Raw genomic sequence first — 23,198 nt, 5'->3', positions numbered from 1 at the left:
CTCGATCTCTAAAAGGTTCACCATAACTGCTCTATGGAATTGCTTCAGATATTGCTGCTGTACGTGTCTCTTTTCTGGCAATCCCATAGAAGTGAATGGAGCAGCCAGGCATTGTAGAGATGTAAGGGAATTTGGATATTTTCTGGAGGCAGATGCCAACCTCTCCAGATTGATGCAAAACAAAACAATTTATCGAGGATTAAAACTTACGGAGATGAAGCAACCACTGACAAGGAGTCTGACTGTGCAGAAATGGATTTATGCTAGCCATCCGATAGATGGAAAGGGGGGCACATCAGACACTTAAAGCAGCTCCTGTAGATAGGCAATAAATGTCTAATATATCAACATCCCTTTAAGGTTTATATTCATACAGCAATTTTTATTCCAATTGAATAAATTAATCTTTTAATTAGAGGTTATGGCCTTGATATTGCTGCAGTTTAGCATTTAGATATTGTCGCATTAAATGGGGTTAATCAGTGTGTGACCAGTCCCTGTAATATATAAATCACAAATACCATAAATCTTTTAAAAAGGTCGGCGCAGGTTTCCTTGTATTCTCCTACCCGTGCTGATTTCATGGGGTCCGGCTGCAGGAAAACAGCTCCTGTTCTCAATAACTAATATACTTTCTAAAGAACTAGAGGAAATAGCAGAGGAGAGAGGGGAGTTATTACCAATACTGCCATAAAGAACGCACAGAGCCGCAGGCTCCACCTGTCACTCCATTTATTATGGGTAATGGAACACCCATTCTCACAATCAGTGGGGGTCCCAGCAGATGTACCCCCAACAATCAGCATGTTATCGCCTACCCTGTGCCTAGGGGATAACCTGTGACAGGGCGATTTTGGGCCATAAAGACCTGTGGGTGGTTTAGTTTCCCTGACAGGTTCACTTTAAAGTTGGCTTTCTCACCATATACTTATACCGCATCCATCAGAGGCAGAATACGTGCCTTATCACAGGGCTCTGGACAGTGTTTGGGCGCTTTTATCAAGTGTGAAACTAGCCTGAGGGTGACGGCACACGTGGCGTTCTGAGCGCGTTTTTGGCCCGTTTTTAAGCAGCCCGTCAAAATACGCATTCGTTTTTGACCAGTTTGAATTAAGACAATTGGTCAAACCTGTCAAAAGCTGATGCGTTTTCCAAAACCGTATGCGGTTTATGACAGACTGCTTAAAAACGGGCCAAAAACGCGTTCAAAACGCCACGTTTGCCATCACATGATGTTCCAATTGCATGGTAACGCAATACAACCGGGAAAAGGGGGGGGCTTGCGCAGAAGCAATCGGTACCGATAGGGGACATTTATCATAGTTTTCTTTTGTCTGCTGCATATTTTGCACCTGTATATTTTTTTTTTTTCCCCAGCCACATTTATCAAAGTGTTTTATTTGTGGTATCAGATCCTATTCTTTTATTTTTTCAGATTATTTGTCAAATGTAGCAGAAATGTCTCAAGCTACTGCAAAATGTTGCAAAGCAGTCTCCAGAATGCAAGGGCAAAGGAAATTAAAATAAGTGTCAGATGTGAGAAACACATCAATCATTCTGCACAGCTACAGGGGGCGCTGTCACACGCTGCATTCTGGACCCTTCTAGGTGCGTTTTTGCATGTTTATCATGCATTTGGATGGATGCAGACAAAATACGCAGGGGGGAAAACGCTGTGAGCAGTGATCACACGCTGAGGTTACATTGCGGTTTAGCAAATGAAATAGAAACCTCAGTGTGTTATATAGGCTGACGCCTTTGGAATGTATAAAAAAATGCAACAATAAACACAGCGCATCGTGCCAGTTGCCGAGTGCGCTTCATAATGCAACGCTGAGGGAGCGTTCACACGTTGCGTTTTGGTTGCGTTTGAAACGCACATACAACAGCTGATGTGAGGTAATTTGCCTAATTACATTACCGTTTACGTTTGTAAACGCAATGTTAACGCATGCATTAACAAAACGTGTGCATTAACGCTTTGTTAATGCATGCGTTAACACCGCGCTTACGATGCGTTTTGTAAACGGAAACGTTAACAGTGATGTAATTAGGCAAATCACCTCTCCTCAGCTGTTGTACAGGCGGTCCCCTACTTAAGGACACCCGACTTACAGACAACCCATAGTTACAGACGGACCCCTCTGCCCCATGTGACCTCTGGTGAAGCTCTCTGGATGCTTTACTATAGTCCCAGACTGCAATGATCAGCTGTAAGGTGTCTGTAATGAAGCTTTATTGATAATTCTTGGTCCAATTACACCAAAAAATTTTGAAACTCCAATTGTCACCGGGGCAAAAGAAAAAAAATTGTCTAGAACTTCCATTATAAAATATACAGTTTCGACTTACATACAAATTCAACTTAAGAACAAACCTCCAGACCCTATTTTGTATGTAACCCGGGGACTGCCTGTATATGCGTTTCAAACGCAATGAAAACGCAGGTCAAAACGCAACGTGTGAACGCGCCCACAGGGCACATTCACATAATGCGTTGCATCTTTGCCGTATTCCACTGGCTTCAGCCTTGATCACATGTTAAAGTTACATTGCATTTCCACTGCATCTGCTAAAACGCAATGTAACATCAGCGTGTGATCAAGGCTGAAGCCTGTGGATTGCGTCAAAAACGCAACAAACAACACATCGTGTGAGGCCTCTTGCACACTAGCGTTGCGTTTCACGTGCGGGTGCAATGCGTGAAAAACTGACGTTTTGGCTGCGTTTTTGTTCCATTTTTCCTTGGAGTAATTTGCGTTTTTTTTGCGTTTTCGGCGCATTTTTGACGCGCGATTCAATGGGAGACTCGAGCATATTTCAAAGGGACCATGGTTTGGGATTAAAATGTGTTATTTAATTGAAAAATAATGTCTTCTGATAATTTGCAAACATCGGCGATCTATTCTTCACTGTTCCGCGCGTATATTATCTCCCGACAATTTAGCAGATGTGAAGAACAGTGAAGAATAGAATAAAAACATTGTACACAGTGAACACAGTGAACACAGGATCATTTAAGATAAAAACACAGTGCAGAACACAGTGCAGAATAGATTACAGATGTTCGGCACATCTGCTTACTTGTCGGGAGATACGCGCGGAACGGCGCGAACAAAATAGCATGTGAAGAACAATATATATGTGTGTGAAGAACAAATTGCAGATGTTTAAATACATCTGCAATGTGTTCTTCACACATATGTATTGTTCTTCACATGCTATTTTGTACGCACCGCTCCGCGCGTATCTCCCGACAAGTAAGCAGATGTGCCGAACATCTGTAATCTATTCTGCACTGTGTTCTGCACTGTGTTTTTCTCTTAAATGATCCTGTGGTCACTGTGTTCACTGGTTTTATTCTATTCTTCACTGTTCTTCATTGTGTTTTTTTAATTAAATGATCGTTCGCGAGCAGGGGAAATAATGTTATTCTGGTCACCTAGCAACCCTTACGTTTAAAACGCATTGCACTCGCATTGCACTTGCAATGATTGCGAGTGCAATGCGTTCTTGATGCATCTCCATAGACTTGAATGGGGCGTGAAAAACGCGCGTGACCCGCAAAAATAGAGCATGCTGCGATTTTGACGCGCGTGCAAACGAACGCAAGCACGCGCGTTAAAAACCACGCTAATGGAGAAAGACCCATTGAATACAATGGGACAGAGTGCAATGCGAGTTCTGAGCGTCAAATGCACGCGCAGAACTCGCGCGTGAAAAACGCCAGTGGAGAAGGGGCCTGAATGCGCCCTCAGACTTTTTGGGCCATTTTTAGTTAGACCGTTTTTTACGATCTGAAAACGCACCAGCTAAAAACGACCCAAAAACGCCATCACCCCCCTCAGATTCTATTCACACAAGTCAGATTCGGACAGGTGAGCGCACGCCCTGGCAGTCTATTCACCCCTAGCAGCGTGCAATGGAGTTTCTACAGGCAAAACAAAAAAAAAAAATATATATATATGTTCATTTAAAAAAAAAAAAACTGCATTCACAAAACCCACAGGCAACAACTGTGAAGTAAATAATGCGCAATGAATTCGCACAGCGCGTTACTGCGTGTGAACTGCGTGTAACGCTCCAGACAGACATCTAGGCAGCAAATTGTCAGGTTTTATAGGGTTTTTTTTTTACCTGAATAACTAGTGTGAGGGTCTAGTCTAGTAATTATCAGGTATATTACTTCTATTACAGACGTGCAATGATTGTTCGGCTGGGTATTGTAGTTCTCCAGCACCAGGTGAGGTGCATGAAACTAGAGAAAGTGATGAGGTAAATGATGAGGCGCCGCCTCACACTCCCCCTGCACTTCCCGCCTTTTCCATCTGACTGACTGAACCTCCCACAATCCTCCGCGCGGGAGCCAGAGAGTGGGCGTGGTCAGAAGATCCCGGGAAATTCAGACACACAGCCGATTCCGGTTCTCCTGGTACCATGGCAACAAGCGGCACGGATGGGGCCCCCGGGGGCCAAGCGAGGAGCCCCCTGCAGGTGGGGAGCGGGCGTGCACTGCCGGGGGGTGTAAATACTACAGCCTGATAGCGGGCAATACAGCAGCGTTATGTAAGGGAGCAGCAGGACTACAACTCCCAGCATGCCCTGCGCTATTAACGGAAAAGTTGTAGTTTATATTAGATTTTCTATTTTCTCTTATTTATTTGTCTTAATGTGCGACTAAAATCACATAAATGCTGGCAAAATACTAATTTGACCATGTAACCACGAGGAGCCGTAGGATTGGACGCCACAAGTCACGTGACCTCTCCCCGCAGACGTCACATGATCCGCTATGACATTGAGGCCGATGGGGAATGTTACTAGCTGGACCCGTAATAAAGCTGTTACAGTCGACTTTCCACACATTTGTCAGCCCCCGGGTCTGAGTGATGGCCGCGCGTCGTGTCTCATTTGTAGCAAAATACAGAAAAATTTAATCTATAGTAACAAAAAGTATCGCTGGTGTTGATCCGGACGATGCCAAGGCAGAACCTTTTGGACCCTTTTTTTGATTACAACTGATGCCACAGATTTGATCTGATGCTGTTCCGGCGCCATTGTGTGAGTTGGATGGAAATATGATGGGAGTGCGGAGCTCTAGTCCCGTGGGAACTCACTGGGGCTCATTTACTAAGGGTCCGCGGACCGCATTTTCTTTGGGTTTCCAGACGATTTCTGTTTTGTGCACAATTGCCCCGGGATTTTGGCGCACGTGATCGGATTTTGGCACATCCACGCAACCTTGCTTGCGACACAAATCGTGGGGCGGGTTGACGGACAACCCGAATTATTCGGACAATGCACTTACAAGCACCGGGAAGAAGAAGGTGAACTCCAGAGACCTCGGCGGGGAAGCAACGGATGCAGGAACTCAGGCGCACAACCTTAGTGAATCCGAATTCTCGTCGGACAACGCACCGCGGGATCGCGACAGGACCGGGTAAGCAAATCTGCCCCATTTGTGTCTTAAGCCGCGTTCACACGACGCACTTGATTTGCATCAACGGAATTGAAGGGCTTTGGGAAGATCTGCTCCCAACGCAGATTTATTTTCATCTAAATGCTTGTGTTCAGGAACCATCATCCCTCGCTACTTACCGTACGCTGGCCGGAGTTACTCTTCCCTGAATACACCTGTCTAGACCCAAACCCAAGCAGTCAGTAAGTAGCAACGCATTGTCGCTAGTCCCTGAACGCTTGCGTTTGGGTCTAACCACATCTACATTCAAGCCGTGTTCACACAGTGCGTTTTTAAATGCAACACGGGGCTTGGCCTGTGGGAGAAGTGACTGCAGGAGCGCTTGACATGCGCATGGCATGGGTGTGAGAGGTGGCACTTAGTGCCCTCTCTGTGGGTACCCAGACTGTCGCCCTAGCACAGGGTTCACCAGACAGAATTTGTGGCCTCCTTCTGCAGTACGAGGAAGCCCAGGACGTTCCATGCTCCGTTGTACTCACAGTTGGATTACCATTGGAGCTTTTGCATTGAGACCTGGAGTGAAGCTACAATGTTGCACATTTCTCTACTTTGTACTGCATTGGTGTCCTGTGGATGCTGATACGATGAAAGCTGTGACAGAGCAGGGAGCGATAAGTTACTGCTTATACTGTCATGTTGGCACATTGCAATAAATCGGTGGGTTTTATTGTAAGATTCGCCATCACTGTCCTATCTGGTGCATATTATGGGAAATCCCTTCCATTGTGGCGGCTATTTGTGTCTGTCCCATTGACTTTTACTGGTGCTTCAGCAACACATCTGTCAGGTCCTGCGCGATATGACTGTCCATCTGCTACATTATCCTTCTCCTTTAGCCAAATTTATATATTGTTGATGGATTCTGCCGCCGTCATCCACATCACAACATATGGATCTCATCCTGATGGAATGGTATTATGCAATTGCTTTATGTCTCTTTAATTCCACTGCTCTTATAGTCATTAGTTTACATAATTTTTCAGCTAAGAACGTCTCCAAATTTTTATTGTTTTACGTCAGTGGTTTGCTGTCTTACCTATTGACCTCCGTGATGAATAACGCACCGCAATGTGGGCTTCTGCTATGTTCTGCACAATGATATAGTGATGCATAGATCGCAAAAATATGGTCAAAAACCATTTATTAGGGGACTAAAAACGTGAAATGATTGGTCTGTACATGAAGTGAAATATTCTAGTTAGATCCTGTGCCCTTTGCCCTGTGTTACCTTTTGACAGTGATGACCTGCCATGTATACGCTTGTCCCCGGCAGTTTCTTGGTGATTTCCATTGTTAGTGCTTGCCTGCGGTGGTCATGTGTAGGGTTGCACCGATAACAGATTTTTTTCGTGCCATACGATATCTTGAGAAGCGTTACGATACTCGATGCCAATACAATATCTTGATGAAAAGAAACAAAAAAGTATTAAATGAATTGAATGTTTAGGGTGTGGTCACATGGGATGTATACATTGTGGCAGATTTATCAAGTGTCTGAAAGTCAGAATATTTCCAGTTGCCCATGGCAACCAATCACTGCTCAGCTTTCATTTCACCAGTGCTCATGAATATTTTAAAGGGGAGCTGTGATTGGTTGCCATGGGCAACTGGAAATATTCTGACTTTCAGACACTTGATAAATCTGCCCCATTGTGTTTAGTTACATCTGGGGGAGGGCACAGCCCCATCGCACATGCATTTCCTTTAAAACTAATACGATCATCATTTTGCGTCTTTTACATTTTTATTCAATTTAATGGACATCTACCACCAGTCCGAGCGGCTCTCAGCTTGCCAGGCTTTTAATTTATTCATGACCGTCTCCTTCCGCTTCCGGCCCGGGGAATTCTGATCCGACTGGTGATGTCCGAGGGCCGGGGCATGGAGAGCGTGGGGCGTGTCCTCTCTCCCAGTTCCACGGCCAGGAGCAGGAGGCGGCTTGCAGCGGGGTCATGAATAAATTAAAAGCAGAGAGACACTCGGACGCCGTCTGCACTAGCCTCCGGCTGCTTTAATAAAGATGGCTGAAAAATTGTCAAAAACGCTCCCCGGATCTCCTTGACTGAACGAGCAGTCGAATTAGGAAACTAATACTACAGTATATCAGTATATGGGGATTTTCCTCATCATTCATTTCAATGTGCAAATCGCACATTGTAATGAAGAGGTTAAAACGAGACAGCCTCGGGTCTTCAGAAGACCCAAGGCTGTCATGGAAACCGATCTCTGCCCACGATGATGTCACCAAGATGGTGGCGTCGCTGCAATTTTTGCCGATGAACTGGTTTACAAGGGTGATCAGTGTTAGAAGCGATCGCAGGTATTACTGGTAAGTCTTTGTTGCAATATGCAGCAAAGACTTGCCAGATATGGAGAGAGCTCAGCCCGTGAGCCTTCTCCATTCACCCGCAGCCGACATGTGACGTACTACAACGTCACGTGCCGGTAAGGAGTTAAATTAGTCATTCAGTACCAATGACAGAAACCCAATATTGAACCGTTAGAAAGTATCGAGGTTCGGCTGCATCATACAAATCCTAGATATAATCCTTTGTATACTCCTAGTCACATGTCTGGTTGGCTCCTCATATCTGTAGGAACTGTACAGCTGAGTAACATTATTCTATGCCTTGGTCTGTATGCACTGTGTGTATGACCCCCTCATGCTGTGTACTGTCATGTACCCCAGGGTAGTTTTATAATCCACCCCCTGCACGGCGTCTCCCTGGTCTTGGCGTTCAGAGAGTTTATGGATTCTGTTCTATCTCCGATTATTCCTGACCATTTACTATTTGTCTTGCAGGATCTGGACGATTTGCTGCACTGTGGAATTTGCTTTGATTACTTCAACATTGCTATGATCATCCCGCAGTGTTCACATAACTGTGAGTATCCCCGAGCCGCAGACATGAAAGGGGCAGATTGATGGCGCTGGTGACCCCCAGTCTGAGCTCTCCTTGTTTTCTTGTTGTCATCGCTTCTTCCTAAATCATCTCGCTCTACACGAGCCTCTTTCCTCTACACGATTTTCATGAAAAACAACCTATTAACTCCTTCTCTTAATTTACGCCATTCATGTTTCGTGATGACAAGCCATCCCGGGAATGTTCCGCTCCCAGACGACTTCCACTTGAAATTCTTTTTCTATTTCATTTCACTGATAAAAATTGCTGGTTAGAAAACAACATAATTCAGGATTTTATGTCGGGATCTCTGTTCCCCGAGCCAAGCTTCTCCATTAGTCTGATGTACGCTCAGCAGTCATTGATCCATTGATGGTTATCATCCACATAATCGACCCTGCAGGATTGTAGTGCGCGCCAGGGATACATTGTAGCTTCTCTTATCAAATTATATCCAATATTCAGTTTGCTGTTACAATGGAGGAAGTTTTATTGAACATATGACATATACATTTTGAGTAAAGTTTGGAAACTTGTACTTTCCCCTCGGTCCCTCCCGGTGATCGGGGCCACTGTTTCTCCGGTCTGTGCTAGTTTCCAACCAGCCATTACCACCCGACTCCATTCAGATACAGCGCTACCAAAAGCTGGACCGGAGAGACATCTGTGTGGGACACTGCCCCCCCCGCCACATATCTATTTTTTATATGGTTTTGGACAACCCCTTTAACTACATTTGCTGGTATCTGATCTGATATATGATTTAATAGATGTGCAGCTGAAATTTTGCAGGGGCTTACACCAATTTTGCTATAAAGGGGCTTTCTGGACAGCTGTAAAATGTCAGTTCTATTCCGCATCTAAGGATTTAGGCCAGGTGTGAACAAATTTTATTGGTCTGAATTGTCATACTGCGTAAAAATCTACCAGCAGAATCCACCATGGACATGACTCACAGGTCCAGACACTGTGACTGTGGTAGTCTTCTTATATCTGTTATCCATTCAGCTTTTAAAATTATGCAAATGAGTATGAAGGGCTCTTGGGGGCGTTACCAAAGCTCCTGTGTGCTGTAGCTTTAAAGGTTTTTACACTGTCTCTTCCTCAACCTCCCTGCTCCTTCAGCACTCCCCCCTCACTTTTCCTGATATAATCTAACTGCAGTAGAAGTAGTTGTAGCACTATGTAGTAGAAGGAAGTTCTGCACAGTGTAACAGCTTGTGCAGCTACAGCAGAAAAAGGCTCGAGTAACGCCCCTGTACCACAGTGCAGCTTCTTCTCTACTGTACTTCATACTCCATCCACATGTACTGTAACCTGGGGCAGGGTCGCAGACGCTTCCGCTACCTGATATTTCGGTAATCTTTGTTTACATCACTATGATTCAATCTATGGGAGAAAAAGGTTGCAGCTGACCTTGTGACCATTTCAAAAATGTGGACGTGTTGGATTTATTATGACGGCCAGATGGTCGCCCTTGACATAGTGTCCTAGTGAGAAGCTCATGTATCGTATCATGGTCATGGCAATCCTACAGTGTCACAAGTGTACAGATGTTGTGTGTGTACGTGTGCATTGTGTCTTTCGTATATATATGACAGGAAAGTGCAAGACTGTGAAATATGGATTCATATTCCAGGTTTGTAGCTTCTTAAAGTGTATTGGGGACCTTTCCTCACACTGCTGTGCACTGTGCTTCACATCACATCCCCTCTACTTTCCTCTGAGTAAAAGCTGTTAAGGTTATTGAGGGCAGGAGCTGAGCACAAATTCACTGCAGAGTGCACAGCAGTGTGAGGACAAATCCACTGTGAACCAAGTCAACCTACAATCCTAGAATATAATTCCAAATATTTCACAGTCTTTCTGCTACTAATGCAAGCATTGATTACACAACCCTGTAGTGTGAGGACACACTCCCAGTGCACTTGGAGAAGCTTCAATCTATATTTCACAGCATTGCTGCTACTACCAACATACACAGTGGTCCGATTACAATAATAATAATTCTTTATTTATATAGCGCACACAGATTACGCAGCGCTGTGCACAGCATGTCAAATTGGTCCCTGTCCCCAATGGGGCTCACAATCTAAACAACCTAACAGTATGTTTTGGAGTGTGGGAGGAAACCGGAGGACCCAGAGGAAACCCACGCAACCACAGAGAGAACATACAAACTCTTTGCAGATGTTGACCTGGGTGGGATTGGAACCCAGGACCCCAGTGCTGCAAGGCAGAAGTGCTACTCACTCAGCCACCGTGCCGCCCAATACATAACGCTGGTGGCAGGTTGTGGTCTCCACTGCTGATGTACCCGATGCAATGAGCACAGACATAGTAAAGGTTACAGACGGTGGAGATTATGGCGGGTGATAGGAATAGAATTACTGGTGATAACTCAGCTCCCGTCCGTTCTGTGCGCTCCGCCTGTGAGATTTATCTCTCTGGTTCTTGCCTCTGTGATCCGGGGGATGTAAATGGCGTCTCTTTTTGGGAACATTACAAGTATTTGTCCTTATCTGTTGTTTACAAGGTTTATTAGAGCTTCCAGCATTTGTTATCTACCTTTCTTGTCGGCCTCTTCTCCTCATTTATCTTGATTTTTCTCTCTCTAGATTACTGCGCTGTGTATAAATAGTATTTGCTGCCCGTGCATGGAGTGATCTACACCCCAGCCCATCCGGGCTCGTTACACACTCACAATGCATTCTCATTTATCAATGTAAGATCATTGCCAGGTCGGTTGTTTTCCACTGCTGCAGCCTTCACTCGTGATCATAATTCTGGTCCCTGTCTAGACCTTTTTACATTGCACCCTGCTAAACGTTTATCACCATTTCCTATTGTTACAGCATTTGCTGGGATATTCTATAGCATTATGAGCAGTGCGGGTCTAAACTCTGCTGTACCTCCACAGGAGCAGCACATCATTCCAACGCAACTACAACCATCACTGTGGCTCCTTATTCTCAGGAATCAGTTTCAGATCCAAGAGTAATGGCAACACAACTCACGGCATGAAAACCCGCATAATTCTAGTCTGTCAGTAGCTTGACTCTGGAGAGATGTGTATGTTGTTAGTAGCAGCAGGACTGTGATATATGGATTTATATTCTAGGATAGTGGCTTATCCAAGTACACTGGGGGCGTGCCCTCACACTGCTGTGCTCTGTGACTGCAGCCAGTGTTATGTATTGTCCCAGGAGATATGTGTAATCAGACCTTTCACAGCAGGACTGTGATATATGGATTTCTATTCCAGGATTGTAGCTTCTCCTAGTGCACAGTGGGTGTATCCTCACACTGCCGTGTCTCTGTGACTCTGTATTGTCCCTGGAGAGATGTGTAATCAGACCTTTGTGTATGTTGTTAGTGGCAGCAGGACTGTGATACATGGATTTATATTCCAGGATTGTAGCTTCTCCTAGTGCACAGTGAGTGTATCCTCACACTGCTGTGCTCTGTGCTCCCTGCAGCCAGTGTTAGGAGAGATGTGCTATAAAATCTTTGTGTAGGTTGTTAGTAGCAGCAGAACTGTGAAATATGGATTTCCTTTCCAGGACTGGAACTTTCCCCAAGTGCCATGGGGGGTTATCCTGTTGCTTGCATTGCACTGCTGCATCACCCTTAACCTCTGCTCTGTAGCTTCAAATCGTAAGCCTTCCACAGTACAGGGGGCAGCTCATTGCAGCGAGGATAGAACACAGCAGTTGAAGGGCTTGTTAACGCCAGTGCACTTGGAGAAGCTACAATCCTGGAATATAAATCCATATTTCACAGTCCTGCTTCTACTAACAACATACACAAAGGTCTGATTACACGTCTCTCCAGGGACAATGCATAGCACTGGCTGCAGTCTGTATGGTCACACCTGCTGATAGTTTCCCTTTAAGTATCAGCGAGGTGTAGGACTTATTCAGGCACTGATGGATCTGGCAGAATTCTGCTGCCGCTTCTTATATTCTACAATAAAGTTCTTGTGTGATCCATAGAAAATAGCAGAACTCTTCATTATACGTTGTTTAAATCTTAATTAAAGGCAGTAAAAGTGCAGACAAATTACCCCGAATGTACTTGACAGACTAAATATTATTTTTACTCTTCTTGACGTGAATGTAATTTGTTTGCAGACAACATAATTGCGGTTTACTCGCTGCTACATTCTTCTGCACTGATCTAAAAAAGTCTGATCATATTCAGCAAGTGAAGCAGACTAGGAAGCCGTGTGATGGGGGAGATTGCCGGAGCTCGCTCTCTGTGGACCACACGAGGTATCCGCTTCATCTGCCGGGAATCTGACCTCCAGAACACGTCTACATGGAGCGCTGCGTGATTCACCTGATCAGATGAACAATCCCTGCGGAGTCTACTCAGTTTTATATCATTTCTATAATTGCCACTGATGGCAGCTACGTGCACTTACCTCTGCTAATGATGGCTGCGTCTATGGAGTGACTATGGATGTCAGGCCGGAGGCTGGATTAGCTGGATGAGCTGTAATATCTCGTACACATCGTCCTATTGGTTGCTATGGGCTCATATTATGCCTCTTTGGGCTCATATTATGCCTCTTTGGGCTCATATTATGCCTCTTTGGGCTCATATTATGCCTCTTTGGGCTCATATTATGCCTCTTTGGGCTCATATTATGCCTCTTTGGGCTCATATTATGCCTCTTTGGGCTCATATTATGCCTCTTTGGGCTCATATTATGCCTCTTTGGGCTCATATTATGCCTCTTTGGGCTCATATTATGCCTCTTTGGGCTCATATTATGCCTCTTTGGGCTCATATTATGCCTCTTTGGGCTCATATTATGCCTCTTTGGGCTCATATTATGCCTCTTTGGGCTCATATTATGCCTCTTTGGGCTCCTATTGGGCCTCTTTGGGCTCCTACCTATACATGTAGGTGTTATACCCTTGCATTGTTTCAGCCAAAAAAAATTAAAGTGCAATGTCTAGAACTGCCACCAGGGGGATGTAGTGTGACTGTGTTCAGGGACCCCCAATGAGGAGAAGGGACCCCAAGTAACAGAAAACCCTTTTCCATCCACCTGTGAACTTGCTGTGCACACAGGGCCAGGTGATCATTGGGTGTGGGTGGGGCCCACAAAATTTGCCAGTCAGGGGCCCAAAACTTCCTAGTGGTGGCCGTGTGTGAGTATATGTGTATAGATGGATGGATATAGATATATGATATATATATATATATATCTATCTAGATGCCAACAAGTCTTCCTGAATGAAAAGAAGCAAAAATGGACCTTTTAGCTTCATATTTTGTAAGATTGTTCCCTACAAGTCAATGCCCGACTTCCAAAAAGCCCTTTGCCATGACTTGAGATGAAGTCAAACCAGTTCCTTGCCAAGTACTGATGAAGAGAAAAGGAATCGGGGTTAGGAATGATTTCCTAGGGAGTCACTATCTACAACGTGGGCGCTAACGATGCGGTGTACTTGTTCCTTCCATGAAATTTTTTTTTTTTTTTTTTATATAGACTGGCACCGGGACTGTGGAAATGTTTTTATGTTTTCATGCATGGCCTCCCTCCTCCTAATATAATCTTTTATAGTTCTGTCAATGAGCCAGAAGAGCTCTGGGTGGTCTTACCAGAGCCCCTCCGTGCTGCAGCCTCACATCCTCTAATGCTGTGCAGAAGCATTTTTCCCCTCCTTCTGTGTTAGATTACAGCAGCCTGAAGGGGGAAGAGGAGACAGTGTAACAGCATGTGAAGCTACAACACAAAGCATGTGAAGCTACAACACAAAGCACTTTAGCATAATTATACAAGTTGCTTTTAGAAGGAAATAGGTCATCGATAGCAAATAGAAGAACATTTGGTGTCTAGAACTATGAGTAAGTGCCCCTGGTTCATAACAATGAGTTTTCATGGTAGATTTTCTTTAAGATCTTCAAATGTCGGGCATCTAGTACAGTAAGAAATCTGACCCTGCAATAAGACGGGTGTATTATCAGCGGGTCCTATTCATGGCAGCTGAGCCCAGACATTGTACTCATGTCCATGGATGACGCACGGCTTATTATTTCCTAATCTTTATACAATATTGATGTCGGTATTTCCAGACGTGAAACCCCAAACCATAATTGTGACCAAGCTCATAATTCTCTTATAATAATACTCTGCCCTCGACTTCCTGTACGTCATGGACAGGCGAAGGTTAAGCAACTGAGATTATGCGCTGTTATGTCCTGTGCAAACCAGAAAGATCTACATTACATCATCAATTCTTTGTGATTATTTGTGAAATCTCATCCTTTAACCTATTAGAAATCTCCTCCTAAACCATGTGGATATGAGCAGAGAAGAGTCATTTTTTCCTGAGATGAGAAACAACCCTATCTTTGGTTCTATAGCATTAAGAAGCATAGTTCTGGTGTCATATTAAAGATCAGCATCTCATCTTTCAGCTCAATTCACACTCAATGTTTTATCTTTCCAAATCCACAAGTTATTAAGAGACCTATAGAAAGTATAAGTATGAAGCGTGTAATGATACTTTGCCTTTCACAATTGTACATTCCAGTCTCTAATGATGATGTGGACATTTGTGCGAACATTTTGAATGAAACGAAGTCGTGGATAAGGGCCGGACCATTGTATAACTATCGTCGCCTTATTGTAAGCTTTTATTTTGTCTGTATATTTTCCCTATGATCTGTACAGCGCTGCAGAATTTGTTGGCGCTATAGTAAGATTTATTGGTATAAAGGTTAAGGTAGAAGTCTGAGCGGCGGGAGGCTGATCACTTACTCCCCTGCTCAGTGTCTGGATCAGTAATTACCTGGTAGGGGGTCATTTCTTAATTTCCATACATTCCTGCTGTCTCCTGGTTACTGTCATTGGTAATAAATCATCTGAGTTGTATTACATGATGAAGCAGCGCTGGGATTGTTAGCATCGTCGTGTGTGTCTAGACTTGTATCCAGGGACAATCTCTGTGCACAATGGCATCCCTGTCACTGGAGCCGAGGTCTTTGGGGTAGACCCTAATCCAATGCAGGTTGTCCTAAAAAACCTTCAGCGTGGGGCAGTTCCCCAGCGCTCCATACTACCACTGCTTGCTGTAATACTACCCTCATTATGTTGCTGTAGAATGCAAGTTGCAACATTGTATTTGCACGGCAGACAGCTCCGTCCCGGCCACCAGCAGCCGCCCGTCTATATTTGTCCTAGTTTATTGAGAATTGCAGAAAATTTTCTACTTTATCCTTTACTTACGATAAGGGAAATTGCTCATTACGTTTGTGCCTTGCATATTAAACCTGTCACATGCCAGAGGGGATAGAAATGCTGGGTAGTGCATCGCTCCACCTATCGCACGTCTGCAGGAATTTATCCGCATTTGTCATGTACGTCTGCCAGCTGGAGGTGCAGTCATACTTGTGTCATATTGCATTTCATTGCCGTCCTAAAAGGAAAACCCCTCCGTCCTGGGAGACGCACAGTGGGGCACATTTACTTACCCGGCCCATTCGCGATCCAGCGGCGCGTTCTCTGCACAGGATTCGGGTCCGGCTGGGATTTAAGATGGTAGTTCCTCCGCCGTCCACCAGGTGGCGCTGCAGCGCCGAAAATAATCTTAACGCCCCGGAATGCACCATCCCATAGAAGGTGAAGGTGAGCGCTCCCCAAGCGACACATTTTCGGTTTTTAAATGCGGCGGTTTTTCCGAATACGTCGGGTTTTCGTTCGGCCACACCCCCACCGATTTCTGTCGCGCGCATGCCGGCCCCGATGCGCCACAATCCGATCGCGTGCGCCAAAAACCCGGGACAATTCATGTACAAGCGGCGCAAATCGGAAATATTCGGGTAACACGTCGGGAAAACGCGAATCGGGCCCTTAGTAAATGACCCCCAGTGAGTTTTGTTTGCACAGTGAGTCTTTGGTCCTCGCTGTGTCCAGCACCAGATCTTGTAATCCATGTCTGATGCACAATTACTGCCCCCCCAGGGATTTCTGTAATAATTGTAGATTATAGAGCGCTATGGGCTTAGTAAAGAAGTGTAAACTCTTCATCTATATCTTGTGTTTCATTGCATTCCCCCGTTTTCACACCAAAACATTTACAGTAGATGGGGTTGAATGGATGCAGCCTATAATCTAGAGTAAGACCCTCCTGACCCTGAACCAAGTATCATCCATAAAATGTGATATTATACTGTACTGCAGACATCTGTGCTCCTCCTGACCCTGTACCATGAATTCCTCGTAAAATGTGATATTATTATACTGTACTGTAGGCATCCCGGCCCCTCCTGACCTTGAATCATGTATTCCCCATAATGTAATAATATTACATTGCAGACATCCCGGCCCCTCCTGACCCTGTACCATGTATCATCCATAACATGTGATATTATTACACTGCAGACATCCTGACCCTGTACCATGTATCATCCATAACCTGTGATATTATTACACTGCAGACACCCGGCCCCTCCTGACCCTGCACCATGTATCCTCCATAACATGTGATATTATTACACTGCAGACATCCCAGCCCCTCCTGACCCTGTACCATGTATCATCCATAACAAGTGATATTATTACACTGCAGACATCCTGACCCTGTACCATGTATCATCCATAACATGTGATATTATTACACTGCAGACATCCCGGCCCCTCCTGACCCTGTACCATGTATCATCCATAACATGTGATGTTATTACACTGCAGACATCCCGGCCCCTCCTGACCCTGTACCATGTATCATCCATAACATGTGATGTTATTACACCGCAGATATCCCGGCCCCTCCTGACCCTGTACCATGTATCATCCATAACATGTAATATTATTACACTGCAGACATCCCGGCCCCTCCTGACCCTGTACCATGTATCATCCATAACATGTGATATTATTACACTGCAGAAATCCTGGCCCCTCCTGACCCTGCACCATGTATCCTCCATAACATGTGATATTATTACACTGCAGACATCCCGGCCACTCCTGACCCTGTACCATGTATCATCCATAACATGTGATATTATTACACTGCAGACACCCCGGCCCCTCCTGACCCTGTACCATGTACCATGTATCATCCATAACATGTGATGTTATTACACCGCAGACATCCCGGCCCCTCCTGACCCTGTACCATGTATCATCCATAACATGTGATATTATTACACTGCAGAAATCCTGGCCCCTCCTGACCCTGCACCATGTATCCTCCATAACATGTGATATTATTACACTGCAGACATCCCGGCCACTCCTGACCCTGCACCATGTATCCTCCATAACATGTGATATTATTACACTGCAGACATCCCGGCCCCTCCTGACCCTGCACCATGTATCATCCATAACATGTGATATTATTACACTGCAGACATCCCGGCCCCTCCTGACCCTGTACCAAGTATCATCCATAACATGTGATATTATTACACTGCAGAAATCCTGGCCCCTCCTGACCCTGCACCATGTATCCTCCATAACATGTGATATTATTACACTGCAGACATCCCGGCCACTCCTGACCCTGTACCATGTATCGTCCATAACATGTGATATTATTACACTGCAGACATCCCCCCCCCCCCCTGACCCTGCACCATGTATCATCCATAACATGTGATATTATTACACTGCAGACATCCCGGTCCCTCCTGACCCTGTACCATGTATCATCCATAACATGTGATATTATTACACTGCAGACATCTCGGCCCCTCCTGACCCTGTACCATGTATCCTCCATAACATGTGATATTATTACACTGCAGACATCCCGGCCCCTCCTGACCCTGTACCATGTATCATCCATAACATGTGATATTATTACACTGCAGACATCCTGACCCCTCCTGACCCTGTACCATGTATCATCCATAACATGTGATATTATTACACTGCAGACATCCTGACCCCTCCTTACCTTGTACCATGTATCATCCATAACATGTGATATCATTACACTGCAGACATCCCGGCCCCTCCTGACCCTGTACCATGTATCATCCATAACATGTGATATTATTACACTGCAGACATCCCTGCCCCTCCTGACCCTGTACCATGTATCAGCCATAACATGTGATATTATTACACTGCAGACATCCCGGCCCCTCCTGACCCTGTACCATGTGTCATCCATAACATGTGATATTATTACACTGCAGACATCTTGACCCTGTACTATGTATCGGCATTAACCTCATGTGGCAGCCAGGTATGTAGTGTCTCTGCTCTTACAGTAAAGAATCCAGGTGTAGAGGACGCCTCTGGTCATGGTCACATGGTAACACTGAATAATCCTGGATCTGATAACCTCTCATTGTCCTGGTGTAGTAGGAAGGCAATGAAGTACATTATGTCTAGATATTGGGCTGTGGAACCCATCATGAGATACAATGTATATACTCGTACACTACGTTAACTTGATACTTCTCTGCTGTCCTATTGAAATGTTACAACTTCCTTATAGCAATTTGTAGCCTGATCTTGGTTACACTGTGTCTCACTGGAGAGATTGTATGACTTTCTCTTATCGGAATCCATGGAACATAAAATGGACCATAAAATGCAGAACTGTGTATCAGCCCCATGGGGAAGGTCTTATCTGGGCTGTAGTAAAGGTGAGTTTTTAGGAAAGACACATTTATCACTTATATCCATAAAACTCCACTCCAGAAGCGATCCGGCCTCCTGCTAGAGTTATAGGCTATGGAAATCTCCACGTACGGAGTCCTGCACTTACCCAGGCTCCTCAGACAGATGTAAATTGCTCCACAGCTAAATTCTGATTTATAGCCGCAACGTTCATAAATCTCCTCGGAAAGCGGCAAGTAATTGTGTGCAAAGCCTCACGGATCTGAGCGCCGCTCCCTCCCAATGGGGGAAATCAATGCGCTGCATAAAAATGCCTTTACTTGGATCATCACGTTAGTAAATTGTATAAGCGACAGCGCATCAATTTCTTTCCCGGAGCCACCGCGCGGCCTGTGACGTCATCAGCCGCTTTATACATATATATTCTGGCATCTGCATCCCCTACAGCAGGAATTCAGAATAATTACTGCACCGAACTGTTACCTAATCCCCATAAGATCCATATAAAATTGATGGCGCGATGTCAAGAAGAATATCTTATACTAAAATCAATAAATGTATAATGCAGCTTGTCTGACTTAATAAAGAGATAATAATCCTGAAATGTGTAATTATTACCAGATAAAGAATCCTGCACAGGGAAGGAGGAGGCAGGATCCTAATCATAGCAACTACTGAGGTCTAATATTATAGTAGTTATATTCCTGTACATAGGGGGCAGTATTATAGTAGTTATATTCCTGTACATAGATGGCAGTATTATAGTAGTTATATTCCTGTACATAGGGGGCAGTATTATAGTAGTTATATTCTTGTACATAGGGGCAGTATTATAGTAGTTATATTCTTGTACATAGGGGGCAGTATTATAGTAGTTATATTCCTGTACATAGGGGCAGTATTATAGTAGTTATATTCCTGTACATAGGGGGCAGTATTATAGTAGTTATATTCTTGTACATAGGGGGAGTATTATAGTAGTTATATTCCTGTACATAGGGGGCAGTATTATAGTAGTTATATTCCTGTACATAGGGGGCAGTATTATAGTAGTTATATTCCTGTACATAGGGGGCAGTATTATAGCAGTTATATTCCTGTACATAGGGGGCAGTATTATAGTAGTTATATTCCTGTACATAGGGGGCAGTATTATAGCAGTTATATTCCTGTACATAGGGGGCAGTATTATAGCAGTTATATTCCTGTACACAGGGGGCAGTATTATAGTAGTTATATTCCTGTACATAGGGGGCAGTATTATAGTAATTATATTCCTTTACATAGGGGGCAGTATTATAGTAGTTATATTCTTGTACATAGGGGGCAGTATTATAGTAGTTATATTCTTGTACATAGGGGGCAGTATTATAGTAGTTATATTCCTGTACATAGGGGGCAGTATTATAGCAGTTATATTCCTGTACACAGGGGGCAGTATTATAGTAGTTATATTCCTGTACATAGGGGGCAGTATTATAGTAATTATATTCCTGTACATAGGGGGCAGTATTATAGTAATTATATTCCTGTACATAGGGGGCAGTATTATAGTAGTTATATTCCTGTACATAGGGGGCAGTATTATAGTAGTTATATTCGTGTACATAGAGGGCAGTATTATAGTAGTTATATTCTTGTACATAGAGGGCAGTATTATAGTAGTTATATTCTTGTACATAGGGGGCAGTATTATAGTAGTTATATTCCTGTACATAGGGGCAGTATTATAGTAGTTATATTCTTGTACATAGGGGGACAGTATTATAGTAGTTATATTCTTGTACATAGGGGGACAGTATTATAGTAGTTATATTCTTGTACATAGGGGGACAGTATTATAGTAGTTATATTCTTGTACATAGGGGGCAGTATTATAGTAGTTATATTCCTGTACATAGGGGGCAGTATTATAGTAGTTATATTCTTGTACATAGGGGGCAGTATTATAGTAGTTATATTCCTGTACATAGGGGGCAGTATTATAGTAGTTATATTCCTGTACATAGGGGGCAGTATTATAGTAGTTATATTCCTGTACATAGGGGGCAGTATTATAGTAGTTATATTCCTGTACATAGGGGGCAGTATTATAGTAGTTATATTCTTGTACATAGGGGCAGTATTATAGTAGTTATATTCTTGTACATAGGGGGCAGTATTATAGTAGTTATATTCCTGTACATAGGGGGCAGTATTATAGTAGTTATATTCTTGTACATAGGGGCAGTATTATAGTAGTTATATTCTTGTACATAGGGGCAGTATTATAGTAGTTATATTCTTGTACATAGGGGGCAGTATTATAGTAGTTATATTCTTGTACATAGGGGGCAGTATTATAGTAGTTATATTCTTGTACATAGGGGGCAGTATTATAGTAGTTATATTCTTGTACATAGGGGGCAGTATTATAGTAGTTATATTCTTGTACATAGGGGGCAGTATTATAGTAGTTACAATCCTCCCTGAGAGAACAAAGCTCTCCTTGGAGCTTTCTTGACCTGTATATAATGGCTCCGTTACCTTTTTTCCTTGAAATGTTTAAAATGAAGAAAATAACAAAAACAGCACAGAAATGTACATGTTGTCTTCTGTACAGTCTATTACATGGAGCTAGTGCCCTCTGTACTCTGTGTTCTGCTCTTATTACACCAGCAATTGCCAGTTTCAGATTAAGATGCAATTTTTAGAATATTTTAGGAGCACTTTTAGTTTTTGCTTCTCTGAAGCTCATTGTCGCTCAAAATCATCGAACAGCAATAAATTATCCATAGAATTTCCTTCTACATTGTTCTGTGTTCGTCTGTACGTGGCCCTTGCCTTCAAAGATTGATGCCTCGGGGTGTGAGTTGCCCTTGCAGATGGTGTTTGCCGCCGATGCTGATGTGACAGGTGACAAATCCCACAGTGAATGAGCAGCACAATTACCCATCTCTATAGTGTGTGCCGAATGTGCATGGAATTCCTTATGATTTCCTACACAGGGCTGTGGTCAGGAGCCGCGTGCATTAGTGGAATTCCAACTTTCTGTATGGAATATGATTATGCAGGTGTGACACTTCATCGCTTGTAACCCCCTGTCACCTTCCTCCCAGGTATAAGCAGTAACATTCAGGGTTACATACAAGATAGGTTCTGTAGGTTTGGTCTTAAGTTGAATTTGTATTTAAGTCAGAACTGTATATTTTATAATTGTAACCCCAGCCAAAAAAATTTCGGGTCTCTGTGATTATTGTATTTTAGAAATGTTGGGTTTTCATAAAAACCAGGATTAATAACAAAGCTTAGTTACATTCATCTTTGATAACTCTTATATCCCTTTATTGTAGCCTAGGGTAAAAGTACAGTCAATTACCAATATTGACAGGTCCTTTTGTAACTAGGGGTCGTCTGTAAGTCAAGCCTTCTTAAGTAGGGGATCCAGGCTATGTTTTTCATCTATATCTTCTTCTGGGTGTCAATTAGCCAGATGAGTTTTGCTTACATTGAGAACAGAATGTTACTGATTGCCATGGAACGTGGAGTGAGCGATGGCGCTGACGACTATATGTAAATTTCGGCTACAAAGCTCGTCTTGTATATGGAATTTAAGTGCCATTCATCGGCCCTAAATTACCTGCCAGCAATTAGCGTCAGGATGTATCCGGTGGGAATATGCCAGCGCGTTCTGCTGAGTAGTAACTACGTCTTTTGTGTCAACTTGTTTTTGTATTTGGGAATGTGAATACGATGTTCGGATTTCTGCTCTGGAATAACTCGCTTCTCCTTCTGTTTACAGACTGTTCTCTCTGCATCCGGAAGTTTCTGTCATACAAGACGCAGTGTCCCACCTGTTTTGTGGTATGTCCGCAATATCCATGACTTCATTTCTTCTATAACACTAGATGACATCTTCATCTCAGCTTTAGGTCATAGTTCAGTTATTTTTTACTGTGTATTTTGCATGACATTTGCTCCAATGTTGGGTCGTTTACAGCTATTTTTGCTATAATATTAGTAGAGTCGCGGTTGTAGCATGATTTTGCATCAATACAGCGTCCTCAGTGTGTGGCAGTTATACCTTGTGCTAGTGATATGTGTATACATGCCATACACTTACTTTCCATCCATAACGTTGTAATGTTTTGATGCCGAACTGGAAGCAGACTCAGCGAGAAGCAGGAAATTATATTGATTAAGTCACAGTCATCAGATTTTGGGTCATACACTTTCA

The 23,198-nt window shown here is 43.7% G+C and overlaps 1 protein-coding gene and 1 long non-coding RNA gene across 7 annotated transcripts in view; one reads left to right on the top strand and one right to left on the bottom strand.

Annotated features, from left to right (window-relative positions):
- Nucleotides 1-4,217, bottom strand: part of LOC140104513 (uncharacterized) — a 118,581-nt gene extending 114,364 nt beyond the window's left edge. For all 3 annotated transcript variants that reach the window (XR_011850345.1, XR_011850346.1, XR_011850347.1), the window contains exon 1: nucleotides 4,138-4,217. This is a non-coding gene — a long non-coding RNA (uncharacterized lncRNA). The remainder of the gene's footprint in view (nucleotides 1-4,137) is intronic.
- A 72-nt stretch (nucleotides 4,218-4,289) lies between these two features.
- RAD18 (RAD18 E3 ubiquitin protein ligase) overlaps nucleotides 4,290-23,198 on the top strand; it is a 284,707-nt gene continuing 265,798 nt past the window's right edge. For 2 of the 4 annotated variants that reach the window (XM_072128077.1, XM_072128080.1), the window contains exons 1-3: nucleotides 4,291-4,494; nucleotides 8,283-8,364; nucleotides 22,764-22,825. In XM_072128077.1, the coding sequence (XP_071984178.1) occupies nucleotides 4,438-4,494; nucleotides 8,283-8,364; nucleotides 22,764-22,825 (201 nt within the window). In that variant the 5' untranslated portion in view covers nucleotides 4,291-4,437. Of the gene's footprint in view, nucleotides 4,495-4,984; nucleotides 5,062-8,282; nucleotides 8,365-22,763; nucleotides 22,826-23,198 lie in introns of those variants that run through there. The other 2 variants (XM_072128079.1, XM_072128078.1) reach the window with 2 other exon arrangements.

Source organism: Engystomops pustulosus, chromosome 10 (genome assembly GCF_040894005.1).
Source record: "Engystomops pustulosus chromosome 10, aEngPut4.maternal, whole genome shotgun sequence".
Classification (NCBI taxonomy): Eukaryota; Metazoa; Chordata; class Amphibia; order Anura; family Leptodactylidae; genus Engystomops; species Engystomops pustulosus.
This window is presented reverse-complemented; position numbering and strand designations above follow the sequence as displayed.